This window comes from Cinclus cinclus, chromosome 24, assembly GCF_963662255.1.
Source record: "Cinclus cinclus chromosome 24, bCinCin1.1, whole genome shotgun sequence".
Classification (NCBI taxonomy): domain Eukaryota; kingdom Metazoa; phylum Chordata; class Aves; order Passeriformes; family Cinclidae; genus Cinclus; species Cinclus cinclus.
Genome location: NC_085069.1, coordinates 2,383,259 through 2,402,216, shown reverse-complemented (window position 1 = coordinate 2,402,216; position 18,958 = coordinate 2,383,259). Strand labels below are relative to the sequence as shown.

General features: G+C 55.8%; 3 protein-coding genes and 4 gene segments (V, D, J or C); all 7 read right to left on the bottom strand.

Annotated features, from left to right (window-relative positions):
- LOC134053406 (M1-specific T cell receptor alpha chain-like) overlaps positions 1–2,279 on the bottom strand; it is a 171,607-nt gene extending 169,328 nt beyond the window's left edge. Inside the window, exons 1-2 of the mRNA XM_062508434.1 lie at positions 2,211–2,279; positions 1,070–1,365 (exon numbers count right to left, since the gene is read on the bottom strand). Coding sequence (XP_062364418.1) covers positions 1,070–1,365; positions 2,211–2,259 — 345 coding nt within the window. The 5' untranslated portion in view covers positions 2,260–2,279. The remainder of the gene's footprint in view (positions 1–1,069; positions 1,366–2,210) is intronic.
- A 1,783-nt stretch (positions 2,280–4,062) lies between these two features.
- On the bottom strand, positions 4,063–5,107 carry LOC134053457 (immunoglobulin heavy variable 5-51-like). The segment is given in 2 exon segments: positions 4,063–4,616; positions 5,056–5,107. Coding segments are annotated over 2 exon segments (606 nt in total).
- A 1,970-nt stretch (positions 5,108–7,077) lies between these two features.
- On the bottom strand, positions 7,078–8,013 carry LOC134053456 (T cell receptor alpha variable 4-like). The segment is given in 2 exon segments: positions 7,078–7,496; positions 7,962–8,013. Coding segments are annotated over 2 exon segments (471 nt in total).
- A 592-nt stretch (positions 8,014–8,605) lies between these two features.
- LOC134053405 (uncharacterized) lies at positions 8,606–10,433 on the bottom strand. The gene is made up of 2 exons (XM_062508433.1): positions 9,987–10,433; positions 8,606–9,131 (listed from the first exon to the last, which is right to left on the bottom strand). Exons 1-2 carry the CDS (start codon positions 10,261–10,263, stop codon positions 8,638–8,640), a joined length of 771 nt encoding a protein of 256 aa, XP_062364417.1. The 5' UTR covers positions 10,264–10,433; the 3' UTR covers positions 8,606–8,637.
- Positions 10,434–11,843: 1,410 nt separating this feature from the next.
- On the bottom strand, positions 11,844–12,887 carry LOC134053455 (immunoglobulin heavy variable 5-51-like). The segment is given in 2 exon segments: positions 11,844–12,397; positions 12,836–12,887. Coding segments are annotated over 2 exon segments (606 nt in total).
- A 1,996-nt stretch (positions 12,888–14,883) lies between these two features.
- On the bottom strand, positions 14,884–15,819 carry LOC134053454 (T cell receptor alpha variable 4-like). The segment is given in 2 exon segments: positions 14,884–15,302; positions 15,768–15,819. Coding segments are annotated over 2 exon segments (471 nt in total).
- A 270-nt stretch (positions 15,820–16,089) lies between these two features.
- Positions 16,090–18,122, bottom strand: LOC134053453 (uncharacterized). The gene is made up of 3 exons (XM_062508469.1): positions 17,779–18,122; positions 16,591–16,936; positions 16,090–16,186 (listed from the first exon to the last, which is right to left on the bottom strand). Exons 1-3 carry the CDS (start codon positions 18,053–18,055, stop codon positions 16,090–16,092), a joined length of 720 nt encoding a protein of 239 aa, XP_062364453.1. The 5' UTR covers positions 18,056–18,122.
- Positions 18,123–18,958: the final 836 nt, after the last annotated feature.

Genomic DNA, 18,958 nt, shown 5'->3' with positions numbered 1-18,958 from the left:
CTCCTCTCCGACGCCGCCAGCTCCGCCCCGGCCGGCCTCAGCCCCCGCCTCTGCCGGCACCGGCACAACGAGCGCCACCAGGACGTTTGGCACGGCCAGCGACAGGAGACGGCTGTGTCGCATCCCGCACACCACCCACACTGCATCCCGAGCACACCCATCCACTCCGCCACTTGCAGCACACGGCTGCAGCATTGCCGAGCCTGTCTCCACGGCCGCAAGGCAAAGCTCCTCCTTTTGCCCTCTGCAGCGCTGCTGCGAGCGGCTCTGTCCCGCCTGGGGCCCAGGCCACGGGAGCTGCCAGCCCTGCTGAGCCCCCGCCCGTGTTGTTGGTCCTCACTTCAAGTGAGCATCCAAGCCGGACCGAAACAGCCCTTGCTGGGGCTGACATCTGCATCAGCGGAGCGGGAGCTTTGCAATAGCACGAAAGGGAGGCCTCGGGACACAGGGGCTGCATTTCAGCACCTCTTCCCTGCACACATCTGCAGCGAGCAGCTGCCGTCAGCGCTCAGCTGCACTCGGGCTCCTTCTGAGCCGGGGAATCTGCTGCTCTGTGCTGTGCAGGGCCAGAGCAGTGCTCGGTGTCCCTGGAATCGGCAGGGAATTCCCTCCTGATGAGGGACACACACGGACTGACACAGGCTCGTGCACAGCAGTGTGGAGCCATCCACCAATTTGTGCTTCACGTGTGTCCATGCAAACGGGGCTGCTGCAAGAGCACACAGGGCAGGAGCACAGAACCAGACATAGGCTCTGCTGAGAACATGGGGGGCCAAAATCAGCAGGGCTGGAGTGTGCAAGGACAAGGTGCCAGCCATGGACAGGGCATATTTTTCTAAAATTGGAGATTGAACGATGTGGAAATGAGTCAAAATAGATTACAATACTTTCCCAAGGGAAATGTCTGGATGGATGGTGGAAAAATTATGAGACCATTGTTCAAACATGGGATGCAACTTGTGGTGAACACTTGGGTGGATGTGTGTCTCTTCCCCAATCTCTGCCCCTCATGACACCTCCCCTCCCTCCCTCCCCTGGGTTGTTGCACAGCCGAGGAAGCTCCCTGCACCAGGGTGTCTCGCACAGCACAGAGGTACAGGGCACTGTCAGAGCCCTCCACTTCCTCCACCTTCAGGACACTGTATTTCCCCGTGGTGTTCAGGTGCGTGCTGATACGGCCGATGTGCCTGGGGCCAGTCCCTGCTTGATAGGAGAGCAGCTGGGGGGCTTGGCCTTTCACCAGCTGGTACCAGAATAGTCCGCCAAAATTACTGCTCTGGTATTTGCAGGTGGTGTGGAATGTGTGTCCCTGTTTCACCATGACTTGTCCATCTTCCTGGGTGACCGTGATCTGCCCCATGGTGCCTGGAAGAAAGGCAATGTCAGCAGGTGCACAGGGAAGGACTACAGGCAGGAAAAGGAAATTGGGTGCAAATCCCTCGAGCAGTAAACCCTCTGTCATGCAGGGAAGTCCTGAGATGGGCGGACAAACAGGCGAGAATTACTTTGGTCAAGGCTTCAGAGCTGTCAGGATCCTGAGAAGAGCTGCTCAGTGGCCCTTCTCATACTTGACTGCTCAGACGACCTGGGAACAACCTGAGTTTTGTGTGCTCAAGCAGACTGAGGATCCCAATGAGGCACAGCAGAAAGTTTCATCCTGCTTCCCCCTCCCTGTCACCTCTGAGAGCTCCTCGATTCTTGAGTAGAGTACAAAGCTGAGCTTGGAAAGAGGGAGCCCTGGTTGTGCTGCCAGTCCAGAGAACCCTGGAAGCCGTGGCAGAGCAGTGTCAGCCTGGAGGCACAAAAGGACACCCTGTTAAAGTCAGTGAAATGAGAACTGTGAGGTGCCTTGGGCAGGTTTGATAGGATCTGAGAATTTACATATAAATGGGAACAATGCAAGATAATAGAGACTGCTGAGACCTTTTGCGGTGTCAGCAGGAGGATGAGAAGAGAGAGGCAGAGAAAGATGGATGGAAGGCCAGAGAAACGACAGAGAAGAGGTCGGAGTTTTCACTCTCCTCCTTACAAAATCCATGTGTTCTTTGAGCAAACACTCAAAAAAACCGCAAAGAGGAAGAGATTTTTCTCAGCCTTTTCACTCTAGTCACTGACATTTCCCAACACGTCCCTAAATGGGCTTTTGGGAGTTTCTTGGGGGAAGAAGAAGAAGAATGAGAGGAGTGCCTTGGGGAGAAGGCAGGACTTACCCAGGTGCTGTGCCAGGAAGACGCTGAGGATGAGATGTGCGAGGTGCATGGCGAGAGCAAGCTGCGTGTTCGCTGAGTGAGGAAGAGTCGGAGAGGACGTGGCAGCCCCGAGATAAGAGAGCTGCCGGAATCGACTGTGGGCGGGAGCGAAGGAAGCAGCAGCGGGAGCGGGCAGAGCGATGGGCTGTCCTTGCCGTGCCTGAAATGCTCCTGCTGGCTTTCTCGCTCGTCCAGCAGCAGCCCCCGTGGCTCGCTCAGCCGCTGGCATTCGGAGCATTCCGTGCCTCTGGGGCCTCAGCCATGGCAAGGGGCTGTTCCCGCTCAGCTCGCACTGCAGTCCTCACCTCCCCGGCTGCAATCGCCAGCTCTGCTGCACACCCCGTGCTGGGCATTTGCGAGCTCAGGGGCTTCTTCCCCGCTGAGATTTCTCACCCGCCTGGACTCATGGCAGTTTTCTCTGGGAACAGGGGACTCCCGTGTCTCTGCCCCTTCTCCCCCTGCCCTTCTTCATCGGCCTGGGACAAATGCCTCTCTCCCAGGTCCCTCACTCCCACCCTCTTTTATTCCCCATATCCACTCCAGAGTGATCCCATATTGGTCATTTTGTTTTCCTCTGAAACGGGCTGGTCACACGAAACTATTTGGAACGATGTGAACAATGATGCAGGCAATGATAATGGGTGTAATGGGAACATTCTCATGCAGGTGTTGCCCTGCTCCATGGTTTAGAAGGAGGTGTCGAGAGAAGTGGAGGGTCCTGAGGTGGTCAAAGATTTTCCTGTTCAACGGGCAGGATCAAGCTTTCCCTGCTAAGTCCTTTTTCTAAGGTTGTGCCTTCTTAAGGCATCACAGCAGAGATAAAACGATCAGACATGTACAGGGAGATGAGCGTTCTGCATTTGTGCTGAGTCAAGAAACCTGCAGCCATCCTTGCTGACCCCAGGGCCACAGCACTGCCGATTGTGCTTTCCTGGGTCTTCCTTTTCCTCTTTCATCATCCCAAACCCTTTGGCTGGTTTGGCTGCACGTGGCTGCATCTCTGTGTCTGCATTCACAGCGTCTTCAGCACATCTGACTCCCTTCTCTCTCCATCCTCCAAGGAACGCTTTGAAGATTCAAATCTCTCACTTTCACGTCTCCTTTGAAGGCTCGGTCGTTCTTCTTATCCTCTCCTCACGTCTCAGATTATGGAGTCACATCATGGTTTCCCATGCAAGGGATCACTTCTGAGGCAATTTGATCCAAACCCCTGCTCAGAAAGCCTAATAGAGAGCACAACACCCAGGTCATGTTGAGAGGGTTTTTGGAGAACTCCAAGGCTGGAGGCACCACAACCCCACAGGCATTCCTTGGTGAGTGCTCCCTAATCCCACAAGACCGCCTCAATCCTCCATTTTCCTCAAGCTCCTCTTGTCAATTCCTGTCACTGACAAAGTTCAGCCTGAGGCAATTCACAGCAGGTTGCTAATGGCCCTTTAATTAGAAACTGGAGAGCTCTGGGCTCCCTCCTTCTCTCCCTTATCACCTACTGCTACATTGGTGTCATTCTGTGATTTGATCATCGCTTTCCATTTTCCCTTTCTTTTGGGAAGGTAAATGGACGTGATGTGAGTCGTGGAGAACCAGACAGTCTGGCCTTTCCCATGGCCTGACTGCGGCCTCTGCTGAACTTGCTCCTTCCACTGAGTTCCTGAAGATGCGGAAAGGCTCCTGTCCCCTAAGGAAATGGGGTCTCTAGGGCAAGTCTCTGGAGTGAAACCTCATGTGTAACTCAGCCTTTACAGTTTCTCCCTCTAGCACTTTCAGCATTGCTCAATTGTGACATTTGTTCTTTTGGATGTTTGACAGGTTGCTATCGTGCAGGAAAGGGGACCAAGCAGTTTAAGGTGGAAGGTAGGTGTGACGGACCTTTCTGATCCTTTGAAACGCTCGTCAGTTCTAGGAGATTTATTGTATTCCCTCGCAGATATTGTGTAATTTCTGTGGTTCCAGGCGCGGCTCGGTGCCGGTGCCGCGCAGCAGCGTCAGCCGGGAGAGGAGCGGCCCCTGCCGGCCCCGCCCGGCCCCGCCCGCGGCGGTTCGTGCCCGGCCGCAGCCCCGGCTCCTCTGCCCGTGGCCCCAGCGCGCAGTAATACACGGCCGCGTCCCCGCGCCGGGGCCGCCCGAGCCACAGCGCGCTCCAGCTCCGGTCTGCCGACACCCACAGCTTTCCTCCGATGTCCGGCAAATCCTTGGAGCCTCTAGCAGTGAGTGCGAGGAACTTGAGTCCTCGGCCGGGCAGCTGACGGTACCAGTAGATATAATCGTTGGTCTGGATTTTGGGATGTGAGCAGGTGATGTTGATTCCGGTGCCCTCGGTGGTCTCTAGTGACGGCTCCTGCTGTACCTGAGCTCTGGACACGGCCACTGTAGGGGGGGAAAAAAACAATCATTCTTTTTAGTAGAAAATAACATGCAGGGGCAAATGGGATAGAAAGAACTACCAGAGCTCACCGGGATTATGGTGTGATAATAAAGTATGGAGTGATTATTTCACTGAGAATAATTCTGCGAGGACAACAATGTATAAGGGGTGTTTTGAAGAGAATCAGAACGAAATAAGAAAAATAGACTGACTGAGGTGGACGGACAGACGGATGGATGGATGAATGGATATAGACGTGAAATAAAGATCGCGCATTTGGAAGCAATGACTTCACGGAGGGAACAAAGCATGAGGGTACAGAAACGGACAGAGGTTAAAAAAGAACCGAAAAGGAACAGGAGGGTAAGAGATGAATGTCGGGCTGGGCCGATCTCACATATCCCGCTGCCCCGGACCCCCCCGGCCGCCCCCCCCTCGCACCGAGCAGCACCGCGGCCAGCGCCGCCAGCCCCGCGCCCCGACCCCGCCGCATCGCGCCGCTCCGCCGGCCGAGCATCGCTGTGCCCTCAGCCCCGGCTCTCTGCTGCGGCCCTGCCGCCTCCTCTCGCACGTCTCCACTCCTCTTCTGGTCTCTCCGCCGCCCCCCGCTCCGCCCCGGGGCAGAGCCCTGAGCCGCCGCTGCTCGGCGAGTCCGGGCAGGGCTCGCAGCGGAGACGAGCGCGGTGGGAGTGCGGCTGCGGTCCAGTCTCTGAAAGTCGGAAGCGGCGGGTCGGGATGGATGGCAGGGGTTGGGCTGGTGTCATGAAGCTCAAGATTGACAGTTCCTTGTGTTTCTTTCACTCCCATCATCTGTTTCCTGACATCCCCCCTTGGCTGTCATGTGGGGACTCCTGAATTGTCCTTCAGGGCACTGAAAAGAAATCCACTCTCACAGGATACAGGAGGTGGGCATAAAACCTCAGCCTTACTCCGTGTCTGCGAAACAAATCTGATGCAGCAGAGGAGGGAGCAGCTGTGCACAGGCTGGAGAGACCTGTCCGTCTGTCTGTGTATCCGTACGTCTGTGTGTCTGTCTTTGTGCGAGCACTCAGTGGCATGATGAAACACTGCAAACGTTTTAAAGAGATGAAGCTAAAACCCCAGCTTGACTCATACCATCGTTGTTGGGGCCGGCAATTGGCAGTAGCAGAACATGATGTTTAGAGCAGCTGGAAAAGGAGGGCCCAGGAAGCAGGGAGTGCATTTCAGCGCCTCTTCCCTGGACAAATCTCCTGCAGGCTGCTACATCGTTGGTCAGCTGCACTCGGGCTCCTTCTGAGTCTGGGAAAATGCTGCTCGGTGATGCTCAGGGCAGAGCAGCAGAGAGCGTGTCCAGTGCAATCAACGCATTTCACTTGTTCATTAACACAATAGGACACACACACACAGGCACACGCACACACACGGACACACGCTCCTGCACACCGGGGTGGATTCATGCACGAATCTGTGCTCCCACATGGATTCCTGTGGACCCTGCCTGGAAACAAGCACACACAAATCAGGAGCACAGGCAAGGACACAAGCAGCCATGGATGCTGCTGAGGAAACCTGGGACCAAGAGCAGCAGGGCTGGAGCCTTGTGGGGAAGGACAAGGAGTCAGGCCAGCCCATGACATAGTTTGTGTACTCGCAGGCTGAACGGAGAGTAAGATGTCCAATGAGGCCTGAACACTTTCCTGAAGGCAGTTTTAACAGGGCAGGATCAAAACCAGCAGCCCAATGCTGACCCATCAGGAGGCAAAAACCGGTCAGCATCAGGGTGAGCAGAGGAGGGAAGATGGGAGCGTGTATGTGTGTGAATAGAGACGTCTTGGGATGTGCTTCATGCGTGCACATGTCTGGACAGGAATGTTCACGTAGATGGGCGTGCAAAGACTTGGGTGCGGGAGCAGGAATAGGAGTGAGTGTGTGTGTTTGCACATCGGTGGGGACATGCCAGAAGGAGAAGTGTCAGTGCTTGGGTGTGCTTTGGAGATGTGTGTGCACCCACACCTCTTCATAAATGCGGAGCTATGAGTTACTCTTGGGGTGTGTGCAAGCTCCAGAGTGTCTTTGTGATACTGTGAACTCGTGTGTGTGCAGTAGGAGTTCTTTAATTACTTCTTCTTCTACACTTTGTGCTCATTTATTCCCAGGAAGGCTTCAGGGAGGCTCAGCGATGGGATGGAACTGAGGAGATGAGGGCAAATAGGCACGGGGAGTGAGAGCCCTTTCCCTGTTATTTGATCAGGTCCCCTTCCTCACCGAGCAAGGAGCCGAAATCTCCGGAGCGTTTCTTTGGCCGCCAATACGCTGAGAACTACCTTGCCAGATTGCCGTGACCGCAGATGAGATGTTCCTGTCCAGCAGAATCGTTTTGTACTCCTTGCAGGGCAGCATCCCCGTGCTCGGAGGGGGCTGTCGTGGAAGGCCAAGCCGTGTGCCGGGGCCGTGGTGTCTCCGGGCCGGGGTCCCGCGGGTTCAAGACGCGGCTCGGTGCCGGTGCCGCGCAGCAGCGTCAGCCGGGAGAGGAGCGGCCCCTGCCGGCCCCGCCCGGCCCCGCCCGCGGCGGTTCGTGCCCGGCCGCAGCCCCGGCTCCTCTGCCCGTGGCCCCAGCGCGCAGTAATACACGGCCGCGTCCCCGCGCCGGGGCCGCCCGAGCCACAGCGCGCTCCAGCTCCGGTCTGCCGACACCCACAGCTTTCCTCCGATGTCCGGCAAATCCTTGGAGCCTCTAGCAGTGAGTGCGAGGAATTCGGGTCCTCGGCCCGGCAGATGACGGTAGAAATGGACGTAATCATCAATCTGTTTTTTGGGGTGTGAGCAGGTGATGTTGATTCCGGTGCCCTCGGTGGTCTCCAGGAATGGGTCCTGCTGCACCTGGGCTCTGCCTGAAGCCACTGCCGGGAACAGAAAAAGGACAAACCTGAAATCCTACACTGCGCTAATTCACAGAACAAATCCCGTATGTGCAGAGACGCTAAAGAAAACAGTTCTCAGAGGATATTAAGGTACGCAGGAACTATAAGGCTTCATTAAGCATTTGTGGGGAGATACATACGTGAAGGACCGCACCGTCAGTTGAGAAAAGTAGGAGGTGGGAGAAATGATAAAAAGACAGAATAGTCAGAAGGGAGTAATGAATGACTTCTTACATTATAAAGAAGGAATGCTTGTGCAGGGTTTGGCAAAGTTTAGAATCAAAAGATATCTGAGGGAGTATGGGATGGAGAAGAGGGAGGGATGAAGAGGAGAACAGTTTCGCGGGATGACGAGTCTAAAGAAGCCTGGCAGGACGGCAGCCTCCAGGGACGTGCGGGAGAAGCCCAGCCCCGGCCGCGGCCCCTCGGCCGCCCCCCTCGCACCGAGCAGCACCGCGGCCAGCGCCGCCAGCCCCGCGCCCCGACCCCGCCGCATCGCGCCGCTCCGCCGGCCGAGCATCGCTGTGCCCTCAGCCCCGGCTCTCTGCTGCGGCCGTGCCGCCTCCTCTCCGACGCCGCCAGCTCCGCCCCGGCCGGCCTCAGCCCCCGCCTCTGCCGGCACCGGCACAACGAGCGCCACCAGGACGTTTGGCACGGCCAGCGACAGGAGACGGCTGTGTCGCATCCCGCACACCACCCACACTGCATCCCGAGCACATCCTTGCTGCACACATCTCTCGCGGCCAGGTGCTGTCAGCACTCAGCTCTACTCGGGCTCCTTCTGAGCCGGGGAATCTGATGTTCTGTTCTGTGCAGGGCCAGAGCAGTGCTCGGTGTCCCTGGCATCGGCAGGGAATTCCCTCCTGATGAGGGACACACACGGACTGACACAGGCTCGTGCACAGCAGTGTGGAGCCATCCACCAATTTGTGCTTCACGTGTGTCCATGCAAACGGGGCTGCTGCAAGAGCACACATGGCAGGAGCACAGAACCAGCCCTGGGCTCTATTGAGAACATGGTGGGTAAAAAGCAGCAGGGTAGAACTGTGGAAGGATAAGGTCCCAAGCATGCACAGAGGATGTTGCTTTTTATTTGGAGACTGCACAATGTGGAAATGAGTCAAAATAGACTTATATATTTTCCCAAGCGAAATGCTTGGAGAGATGATGTCAAAAGCGTCAGAGCATTGAACCCAAGTAATGCGGCTTCTGGTGCATACTGGGGAGAGACTTGTGTCCATTTTCCCAATTTGAGCCTTGCACTGACAGATCCCCTCCCTCCCCTGGGTTGTTGCACAGCCGAGGAAGCTCCCTGCACCAGGGTGTCTGGCACAGCACAGAGGTACAGGGCACTGTCAGAGCCCTCCACTTCCTCCACCTTCAGGACACTGTATTTCCCCGTGGTGTTCAGGTGCGTGCTGATACGGCCGATGTGCCTGGGGCCAGTCCCTGCTTGATAGGAGAGCAGCTGGGGGGCTTGGCCTTTCCGCAGCTGGTACCACAGCAATCCTCCCAAAGTACTGCTCTGGTATTTGCAGGTGGTGTGAAATATCTGTCCCTGCTTCACCATGACTTGTCCATCTTCCTGGGTGACCGTGATCTGCCCCTTGGTGCCTGGAAGAAGAGTTAATGTCAGCAGGTGCACAAGAAAGGACTACAGGCAGGAAAAGCAAACTAGGTGCAAAAGCCTGCTGGAGAAAACTCTCTACCCTGTAAGGGAAGTCCTAAGATGGGCTGACAGACAAGTGAGAATTATTTTGGGCAAGGCTTCAGAGGTCTCAGGGTCCTGAAAAGAGTTGGGCTGTGTCTCTGCACCTACTTAACTGCTCAGACAATCTGTGAACAGCCTGAATTTCTCCTGTTCAAGCTGGTTGAGGAGCCCTCCGAGGTACTGAAGAAAGGTTCTTCCTGTTTCTTCATCCCTGTCACCTCTGAGACCTCCTCGATGCCTGAGTACTTACAAAGCCGAGCTTGGAAAGAGGGAGCCCTGGCTGTGCTGCCAGCCCAGAGAACACTGGACGCCGTGGCAGAGCTTTATCAGTCTAAATGCAGAAAGGGACACCCTGTTAATGTCAGTGGAATGAGAACTGTGAGGTGCCTTGGGCAGGTTTGATAAGATCTGAGAATTTACATTTATGTGCGATCAGAGCAGGATAGTAGAGACTGCTGAGATCGTCTAGGGTGATAGTTGGTAGGTGAGAAGAGATCGGCAGAGGAAGATGGATTGAAGGGGAGAGAAAAGACAGAGGAGTCTGAGGGTTCACTCTCTTCCTTTTCCTTTAAAAAGGCAAGAGCTTCTTGAGTGTACAGTCGAAACACCACAAAGAAGAACCCTATATTCTCAGTGTTTTGCACTCTAACCACAGACATTTCCCAACACGGCCCTAAATGGGCTTTTGGGAGTTTCTTGGGGGAAGAAGAAGGAGAAGAAGAATGAGAGGAGTGCCTTGGGGAGAAGGCAGGACTTACCCAGGAGCTGTGCCAGGAAGACGCTGAGGATGAGATGTGCGAGGTGCATGGCGAGAGCAAGCTGCGTGTTCGCTGAGTGAGGAAGAGTCGGAGAGGACGTGGCAGCCCCGAGATAAGAGAGCTGCCGGAATCGACTGTGGGCGGGAGCAAAGGAAGCAGCAGCGGGAGCGGGCAGAGCGATGGGCTGTCCTTGCCGTGCCTGAAATGCTCCTGCTGGCTTTCTCGCTCGTCCAGCAGCAGCCCCCGTGGCTCGCTCAGCCGCTGGCATTCGGAGCATTCCGTGCCTCTGGGGCCTCAGCCATGGCAAGGGGCTGTTCCCGCTCAGCTCGCACTGCAGTCCTCACCTCCCCGGCTGCAATCGCCAGCTCTGCTGCACACCCCGTGCTGGGCATTTGCGAGCTCAGGGGCTTCTTCCCCGCTGAGATTTCTCACCCGCCTGGGCTCATGGCAGTTTTCTCTGGGAACAGGGGACTCCCGTGTCTCTGCCCCTTCTCCCCCTGCCCTTCTTCATCGGCCTGGGACAAATGCCTCTCTCCCAGGTCCCTCACTCCCAGCGTGGTTTTCTTCTTTCCTCATATCCACTACTGAGTGATCACATACAGGTTATTTTGGTTTCCTCTGAAACGGGTTGGTCACACGAAACTATTTGGAACGATGTGAACAATGATGCAGGCAATGATAATGGGTGTAATGGGAACATTCTCAGGCAGGTGTTGCCTTGCTCCATGGTTTAGAAGGAGGTGTCGAGAGAAGTGGAGGGACCTGAGATGGTCAAAGATTTTCCTGTTCAACGGGCAGGATCAAGCTTTCCCTGCTAAGTCCTTTTTCTAAGGTTGTGCCTTCTTAAGGCATCACAGCAGAGATAAAACGATCAGACATGTACAGGGAGATGAGCGTTCTGCATTTGTGCTGAGTCAAGAAACCTGCAGCCATCCTTGCTGACCCCAGGGCCACAGCACTGCCGATTGTGCTTTCCTGGGTCTTCCTTGTCCTCTTTCATCATCCCCAACCCTTTGGCTGGTTTGGCTGCACGTGGCTGCATCTCTGTGTCTGCATTCACAGCGTCTTCAACACATCTGACTCCCTTCTCTCTCCATCCTCCAAGGAACGCTTTGAAGATTCAAATCTCTCACTTTCACGTCTCCTTTGAAGGCTCGGTCGTTCTTCTTATCCTCTCCTCACGTCTCAGATTATGGAGTCACATCATGGTTTCCCATGCACGGGATCACTTTTGGGGCAATTTGATCCAAGCCCCTGCTCAGAAAGCCTAATAGAGAGCACAACACCCAGGTCATGTTGAGAGGGTTTTTGGAGAACTCCTAGGCTGGAGGCACCACAACCCCACAGGCATTCCTTGGTGAGTGCTCCCTAATCCCACAAGACCGCCTCAAACCTCCATTTTCCTCAAGCTCCTCATGTCAATTCCTGTCACTGACAAAGTTCAGCCTGAGGCAATTCACAGCAGGTTGCTAATGGCCCTTTAATTAGAAACTGGAGAGCTCTGGGCTCCCTCCTTCTCTCCCTTATCACCTACTGCTACATTGGTGTCATTGTGTGATTTGATCATCGCTTTCCCTTTTCCCTTTCTCTTGGGAAGGTAAATGGACGTGATGTGAGTCGTGGAGAACCAGACAGTCTGGCCTTTCCCATGGCCTGACTGCGGCCTCTGCTGAACTTGCTCCTTCCACTGAGTTCCTGAAGATGCGGAAAGGCTCCTGTCCCCTAAGGAAATGGGGTCTCTAGGGCAAGTCTCTGGAGTGAAACCTCATGTGTAACTCAGCCTTTAGAGTTTCTCCCTCTAGCACTTGCAGCATTGCTCAATTGTGGCATTTGTTCTTCTGGATGTTTGACAGGTTGCTATCGTGCAGGAAAGGGGACCAAGCAGTTTAAGGTGAAAGGTAGGTGTGACGGACCTTTCTGATCCTTTGAAACGCTCGTCAGTTCTAGGAGATTTATTGTATTCCCTCGCAGATATTGTGTAATTTCTGTGGTTCCAGGCGCGGCTCGGTGCCGGTGCCGCGCAGCAGCGTCAGCCGGGAGAGGAGCGGCCCCTGCCGGCCCCGCCCGGCCCCGCCCGCGGCGGTTCGTGCCCGGCCGCAGCCCCGGCTCCTCTGCCCGTGGCCCCAGCGCGCAGTAATACACGGCCGCGTCCCCGCGCCGGGGCCGCCCGAGCCACAGCGCGCTCCAGCTCCGGTCTGCCGACACCCACAGCTTTCCTCTGATGTCCGGCACATCCTTGGAGCCTCTAGCAATGAGTGCGAGGAATTCGAGTCCTCGGCCGGGCAGCTGACGGTACCAGTAGATCGATTCGCTAGTCTGGATTTTGGGATGTGAGCAGGTGATGTTGATTCCGGTGCCCTCGGTGGTCTCTAGTGACGGCTCCTGCTGTACCTGAGCTCTGGACACGGCCACTGTAGGGGGGGAAAAAAAACACTCATTCTTTTTAGTAGAAAATAACATGCAGGGGCAAATGGGATAGGAAGAACTACCAGAGCTCACCGGGATTATGGTGTGATAATAAAGTATGGAGTGATTATTTCAATGAGAATAATTCTGCGAGGACAACAATGTATAAGGGGTGTTTTGAAGAGAATCAGAACGAAATAAGAAAAATAGACTGACTGAGGTAGACGGACAGACGGATGGATGGATGAATGGATATAGACGTGAAATAAAGATCGCGCATTTGGAAGCAATGACTTCACGGAGGGAACAAAGCATGAGGGTACAGAAACGGACAGAGGTTAAAAAAGAACCGAAAAGGAACAGGAGGGTAAGAGATGAATGTCGGGCTGGGCCGATCTCACATATCCCGCTGCCCCGGACCCCCCCGGCCGCCCCCCTCGCACCGAGCAGCACCGCGGCCAGCGCCGCCAGCCCCGCGCCCCGACCCCGCCGCATCGCGCCGCTCCGCCGGCCGAGCATCGCTGTGCCCTCAGCCCCGGCTCTCTGCTGCGGCCCTGCCGCCTCCTCTCCTCCTCTCGCACGTCTCCACTCCTCTTCTGGTCTCTCCGCCGCCCCCCGCTCCGCCCCGGGGCAGAGCCCTGAGCCGCCGCTGCTCGGCGAGTCCGGGCAGGGCTCGCAGCGGAGACGAGCGCGGTGGGAGTGCGGCTGCGGTCCAGTCTCTGAAAGTCGGAAGCGGCGGGTCGGGATGGATGGCAGGGGTTGGGCTGGTGTCATGAAGCTCAAGATTGACAGTTCCTTGTGTTTCTTTCACTCCCATCATCTGTTTTTTGATATCCTCCCCTTTGCTGTCATGTGGGGACTCCTGAATTGTCCTTCAGGGCACTGAAAAGAAATCCACTCTCACAGGATACAGGAGGTGGGCATAAAACCTCAGCCTTACTCCGTGTCTGCGAAACAAATCTGATGCAGCAGAGGGGGGAGCAGCTGTGCACAGGCTGGAGAGTCCTGTCCGTCTGTCCGTGTATCCGTACGTCTGTGTGTCTGTCTTTGTGCGAGCACTCAGTGGCATGATGAAACACTGCAAACGTTTTAAAGAGATGAAGCTAAAACCCCAGCTTGACTCATACCATCGTTGTTGGGGCCGGCAATTGGCAGTAGCAGAACATGATGTTTAGAGCAGCTGGAAAAGGAGGGCCCAGGAAGCAGGGAGTGCATTTCAGCGCCTCTTCCCTGGACAAATCTCCTGCAGGCTGCTACATCGTTGGTCAGCTGCACTCGGGCTCCTTCTGAGTCTGGGAAAATGCTGCTCGGTGATGCTCAGGGCAGAGCAGCAGAGAGCGTGTCCAGTGCAATCAACGCATTTCACTTGTTCATTAACACAATAGGACACACACACACAGGCACACGCACACACACGGACACACGCTCCTGCACACCGGGGTGGATTCATGCACGAATCTGTGCTCCCACATGGATTCCTGTGGACCCTGCCTGGAAACAAGCACACACAAATCAGGAGCACAGGCAAGGACACAAGCAGCCATGGATGCTGCTGAGGAAACCTGGGACCAAGAGCAGCAGGGCTGGAGCCTTGTGGGGAAGGACAAGGAGTCAGGCCAGCCCATGACATAGTTTGTGTACTCGCAGGCTGAACGGAGAGTAAGATGTCCAATGAGGCCTAAACACTTTCCTGAAGGCAGTTTTAACAGGGCAGGATCAAAACCAGCAGCCCAATGCTGACCCATCAGGAGGCGAAAACCGGTCAGCATCAGGGTGAGCAGAGGAGGGAAGAAGGGAGCGCGTATGTGTGTGAATAGAGACGTCTTGGGATGTGCTTCATGCGTGCACATGTCTGGACAGGAATGTTCACGTAGATGTGCGTGCAAAGACTTGGGTGCGGGAGCAGGAATAGGAGTGAGTGTGTGTGTTTGCACATCGGTGGGGACATGCCAGAAGGAGAAGTGTCAGTGCTTGGGTGTGCTTTGGAGATGTGTGTGCACCCACACCTCTTCATAAATGCGGAGCTATGAGTTACTCTTGGGGTGTGTGCAAGCTCCAGAGTGTCTTTGTGATACTGTGAACTCGTGTGTGTGCAGTAGGAGTTCTTTAATTACTTCTTCTTCTACACTTTGTGCTCATTTATTCCCAGGAAGGCTTCAGGGAGGCTCAGCGATGGGATGGAACTGAGGAGAAGCGACTCCATTTCAAATGAGGGCAAATAGGCACGGGGAGTGAGAGCCCTTTCCCTGTTATTTGATCAGGTCCCCTTCCTCACCGAGCAAGGAGCCGAAATCTCCGGAGCGTTTCTTTGGCCGCCAATACGCTGAGAACTACCTTGCCAGATTGCCGTGACCGCAGATGAGATGTTCCTGTCCAGCAGAATCGTTTTGTACTCCTTGCAGGGCAGCATCCCCGTGCTCGGAGGGGGCTGTCGTGGAAGGCCAAGCCGTGTGCCGGGGCCGTGGTGTCTCCGGGCCGGGGTCCCGCGGGTTCAAGACGCGGCTCGGTGCCGGTGCCGCGCAGCAGCGTCAGCCGGGAGAGGAGCGGCCCCTGCCGGCCCCGCCCGGCCCCGCCCGCGGCGGTTCGTGCCCGGCCGCAGCCCCGGCTCCTCTGCCCGTGGCCCCAGCGCGCAGTAATACACGGCCGCGTCCCCGCGCCGGGGCCGCCCGAGCCACAGCGCGCTCCAGCTCCGGTCTGCCGACACCCACAGCTTTCCTCCGATGTCCGGCACATCCTTGGAGCCTCTAGCAGTGAGCGCGAGGAATTCGGGTCCTCGGCCCGGCAGATGACGGTAGAAATGGACGTAATCATCAATCTGTTTTTTGGGGTGTGAGCAGGTGATGTTGATTCCGGTGCCCTCGGTGGTCTCCAGGAATGGGTCCTGCTGCACCTGGGCTCTGCCTGAAGCCACTGCCGGGAATAGAAAAAGGACAAACCTGAAATCCTACACTGCGCTAATTCACAGAACAAATCCCGTATGTGCAGAGACGCTAAAGAAAACAGTTCTCAGAGGATATTAAGGTACGCAGGAACTATAAGGCTTCATTAAGCATTTGTGGGGAGATACATACGTGAAGGACCGCACCGTCAGTTGAGAAAAGTAGGAGGTGGGAGAAATGATAAAAAGACAGAATAGTCAGAAGGGGGTAATGAATGACTTCTTTCATTATAAAGAAGGAATGCTTGTGCAGGGTTTGGCAAAGTTTAGAATCAAAAGATATCTGAGGGAGTATGGGATGGAGAAGAGGGAGGGATGAAGAGGAGAACAGTTTCGCGGGATGACGAGTCTAAAGAAGCCAGGCAGGACGGCAGCCTCCAGGGACGTGCGGGATAATCCCAGCCCCGGCCGCGGCCCCTCGGCCGCCCCCCTCGCACCGAGCAGCACCGCGGCCAGCGCCGCCAGCCCCGCGCCCCGACCCCGCCGCATCGCGCCGCTCCGCCGGCCGAGCATCGCTGTGCCCTCAGCCCCGGCTCTCTGCTGCGGCCGTGCCGCCTCCTCTCCGACGCCGCCAGCTCCGCCCCGGCCGGCCTCAGCCCCCGCCTCTGCCGGCACCGGCACAACGAGCGCCACCAGGACGTTTGGCACGGCCAGCGACAGGAGACGGCTGTGTCCCATCCCGCACACCACCCACACTGCATCCCGAGCACATCCTTGCTGCACACATCTCTCGCGGCCAGGTGCTGTCAGCACTCAGCTCTACTCGGGCTCCTTCTGAGCCGGGGAATCTGCTGCTCTGTGCTGTGCAGGGCCAGAGCAGTGCTCGGTGTCCCTGGCATCGGCAGGGAATTCCCTCCTGATGAGGGACACACACGGACTGACACAGGCTCGTGCACAGCAGTGTGGAGCCATCCACCAATTTGTGCTTCACGTGTGTCCATGCAAACGGGGCTGCTGCAAGAGCACACAGGGCAGGAGCACAGAACCAGCCATGGGCTCTACTGAGAACAAGTGGGGCTAAAATCAGCAGGGCTGGAGTGTGCAAGGACAAGGTGCCAGCTACGCACAGGAATGTTGTTTTTCACTTCCAGTCTGCAGTATGTGCAAATGAGTAAAAATTGCCGAAACGACTTTCCCAAGGGAAAGGTCTGAACGGATGGTGGCAAAAGCTTCTGACCATTGTGCAAACATGGGTAAGTCCTGGTGAACACTTGGGTGGATGTGTGTCTCTTCCCCAGTCTCTACCCCTCATGACACCACCCCTCCCTCCCTCCCCTGGGTTGTTGCACAGCCGAGGAAGCTCCCTGCACCAGGGTGTCTTGCACAGCACAGAGGTACAGGGCACTGTCAGAGCCCTCCACTTCCTCCACCTTCAGGACACTGTATTTCCCCGTGGTGTTCAGGTGCGTGCTGATACGGCCGATGTGCCTGGGGCCAGTCCCTGCTTGATAGGAGAGCAGCTGGGGGGCTTGGCCTTTCCGCAGCTGGTACCAGAGCAAGGCATTAAAACCACTGCTCTGGTAATTGCAGGTGGTGTGGAATGTGTGTCCCTGTTTCACCATGACTTGTCCATCTTCCTGAGTGACCGTGATCTGCCCCTTGATGCCTGGAAGAAAAGTTAATGTCGGCAGGTGCACAGGGAAGGACTACAGGCAGGAAAAGGAAATTAGGTGCAAAAGCCTGCTGGAGAAAACCCTCTACTCTGTAAGGGAATTCCTGAGATGGGCAGACAGACAAGAGACAATGATTTTGGGTAGGGTTTCAAATCTCTCAGGATCCTGAGAAGAGCTGCGCAGTGTCCCTGCTCCTACTTGACTGCTCAGACGACCTGGGAACAACCCACATTTTGTGAGCTCAAGCAGACTGAGGACTCCACTGAGGCACAGCTGAAAGGATCATCCTGCTTCCTCCTCCCTGTCACCTCTGACGGGTGCTCCAGCCCTGAGTAGAACACAACGCTGAGCTTGGAAAGAGGGAGCCCTGGTTGTGCTGCCAGCCCAGAGAACCCTGGAAGCCGTGGCAGAGCTGTGTCCGCCTGGAGGCAAAAGGGATACCCTGTTAATGTCAGTGAAATGAGAACCTTGAGGTGCCTGTGGCAGGTGTGATAGGATCTGGGAATTTACATAAGAATTCGATCACAAGGGGACAACGGGGACAGATGAGATCTTCTGAGGTAACTGTAAAAGGATGAGAAGAGAGAGGTAGAGTAAGATGGATTGAAGGCCAGAGAAACGACAGAGAAGTGGTCGGAGGTTTCACTCTCTTCCGTTCAAAATCCATGTGTTCTTTGAGCAAACACTCAAAAAACCGCAAAGAGGAAGAGATTTTTCTCAGCCTTTTCACTCTAGTCACTGACATTTCCCAACACGGTCCTGAATGGGCTTTGGGGAGTTTCTTGGGGGAAGAAGAAGAATGAGAGGAGTGCCTTGGGGAGAAGGCAGGACTTACCCAGGAGCTGTGCCAGGAAGACGCTGAGGATGAGATGTGCGAGGTGCATGGCGAGAGCAAGCTGCGTGTTCGCTGAGTGAGGAAGAGTCGGAGAGGACGTGGCAGCCCCGAGATAAGAGAGCTGCCGGAATCGACTGTGGGCGGGAGCGAAGGAAGCAGCAGCGGGAGCGGGCAGAGCGATGGGCTGTCCTTGCCGTGCCTGAAATGCTCCTGCTGGCTTTCTCGCTCGTCCAGCAGCAGCCCCCGTGGCTCGCTCAGCCGCTGGCATTCGGAGCATTCCGTGCCTCTGGGGCCTCAGCCATGGCAAGGGGCTGTTCCCGCTCAGCTCGCACTGCAGTCCTCACCTCCCCGGCTGCAATCGCCAGCTCTGCTGCACACCCCGTGCTGGGCATTTGCGAGCTCAGGGGCTTCTTCCCCGCTGAGATTTCTCACCTGCCTGGGCTCATGGCAGTTTCCTCTGGGAACAGGGGACACCCGTGTCTCTGCCCCTTCTCCCCCTGCCCTTCTTCATCGGCCTGGGACAAATGCCTCTCTCCCAGGTCCCTCACTCCCACCCTCTTTTATTCCCCATATCCACTCCAGAGTGATCCCATATTGGTCATTTTGATTTCCTCTGAAACGGGTTAGTCACACGAAACTATTTGGAACGATGTGAACAATGATGCAGGCAATGATAATGGGTGTAATGGGAACATTCTCAGGCAGGTGTTGCCCTGCTCCATGGTTTAGAAGGAGGTGTCGAGAGAAGTGGAGGGTCCTGAGATGGTCAAAGATTTTCCTGTTCAACGGGCAGGATCAAGCTTTCCCTGCTAAGTCCTTTTTCTAAGGTTGTGCCTTCTTAAGGCATCACAGCAGAGATAAAACGATCAGACATGTACAGGGAGATGAGCGTTCTGCATTTGTGCTGAGTCAAGAAACCTGCAGCCATCCTTGCTGACCCCAGGGCCACAGCACTGCCGATTGTGCTTTCCTGGGTCTTCCTTTTCCTCTTTCATCATCCCCAACCCTTTGGCTGGTTTGGCTGCACCTGGCTGCATCTCTGTGTCTGCATTCACAGCGTCTTCAACACATCTGACTCCCTTCTCTCTCCATCCTCCAAGGAACGCTTTGAAGATTCAAATCTCTCACTTTCACGTCTCCTTTGAAGGCTCGGTCGTTCTTCTTATCCCCTCCTCACGTC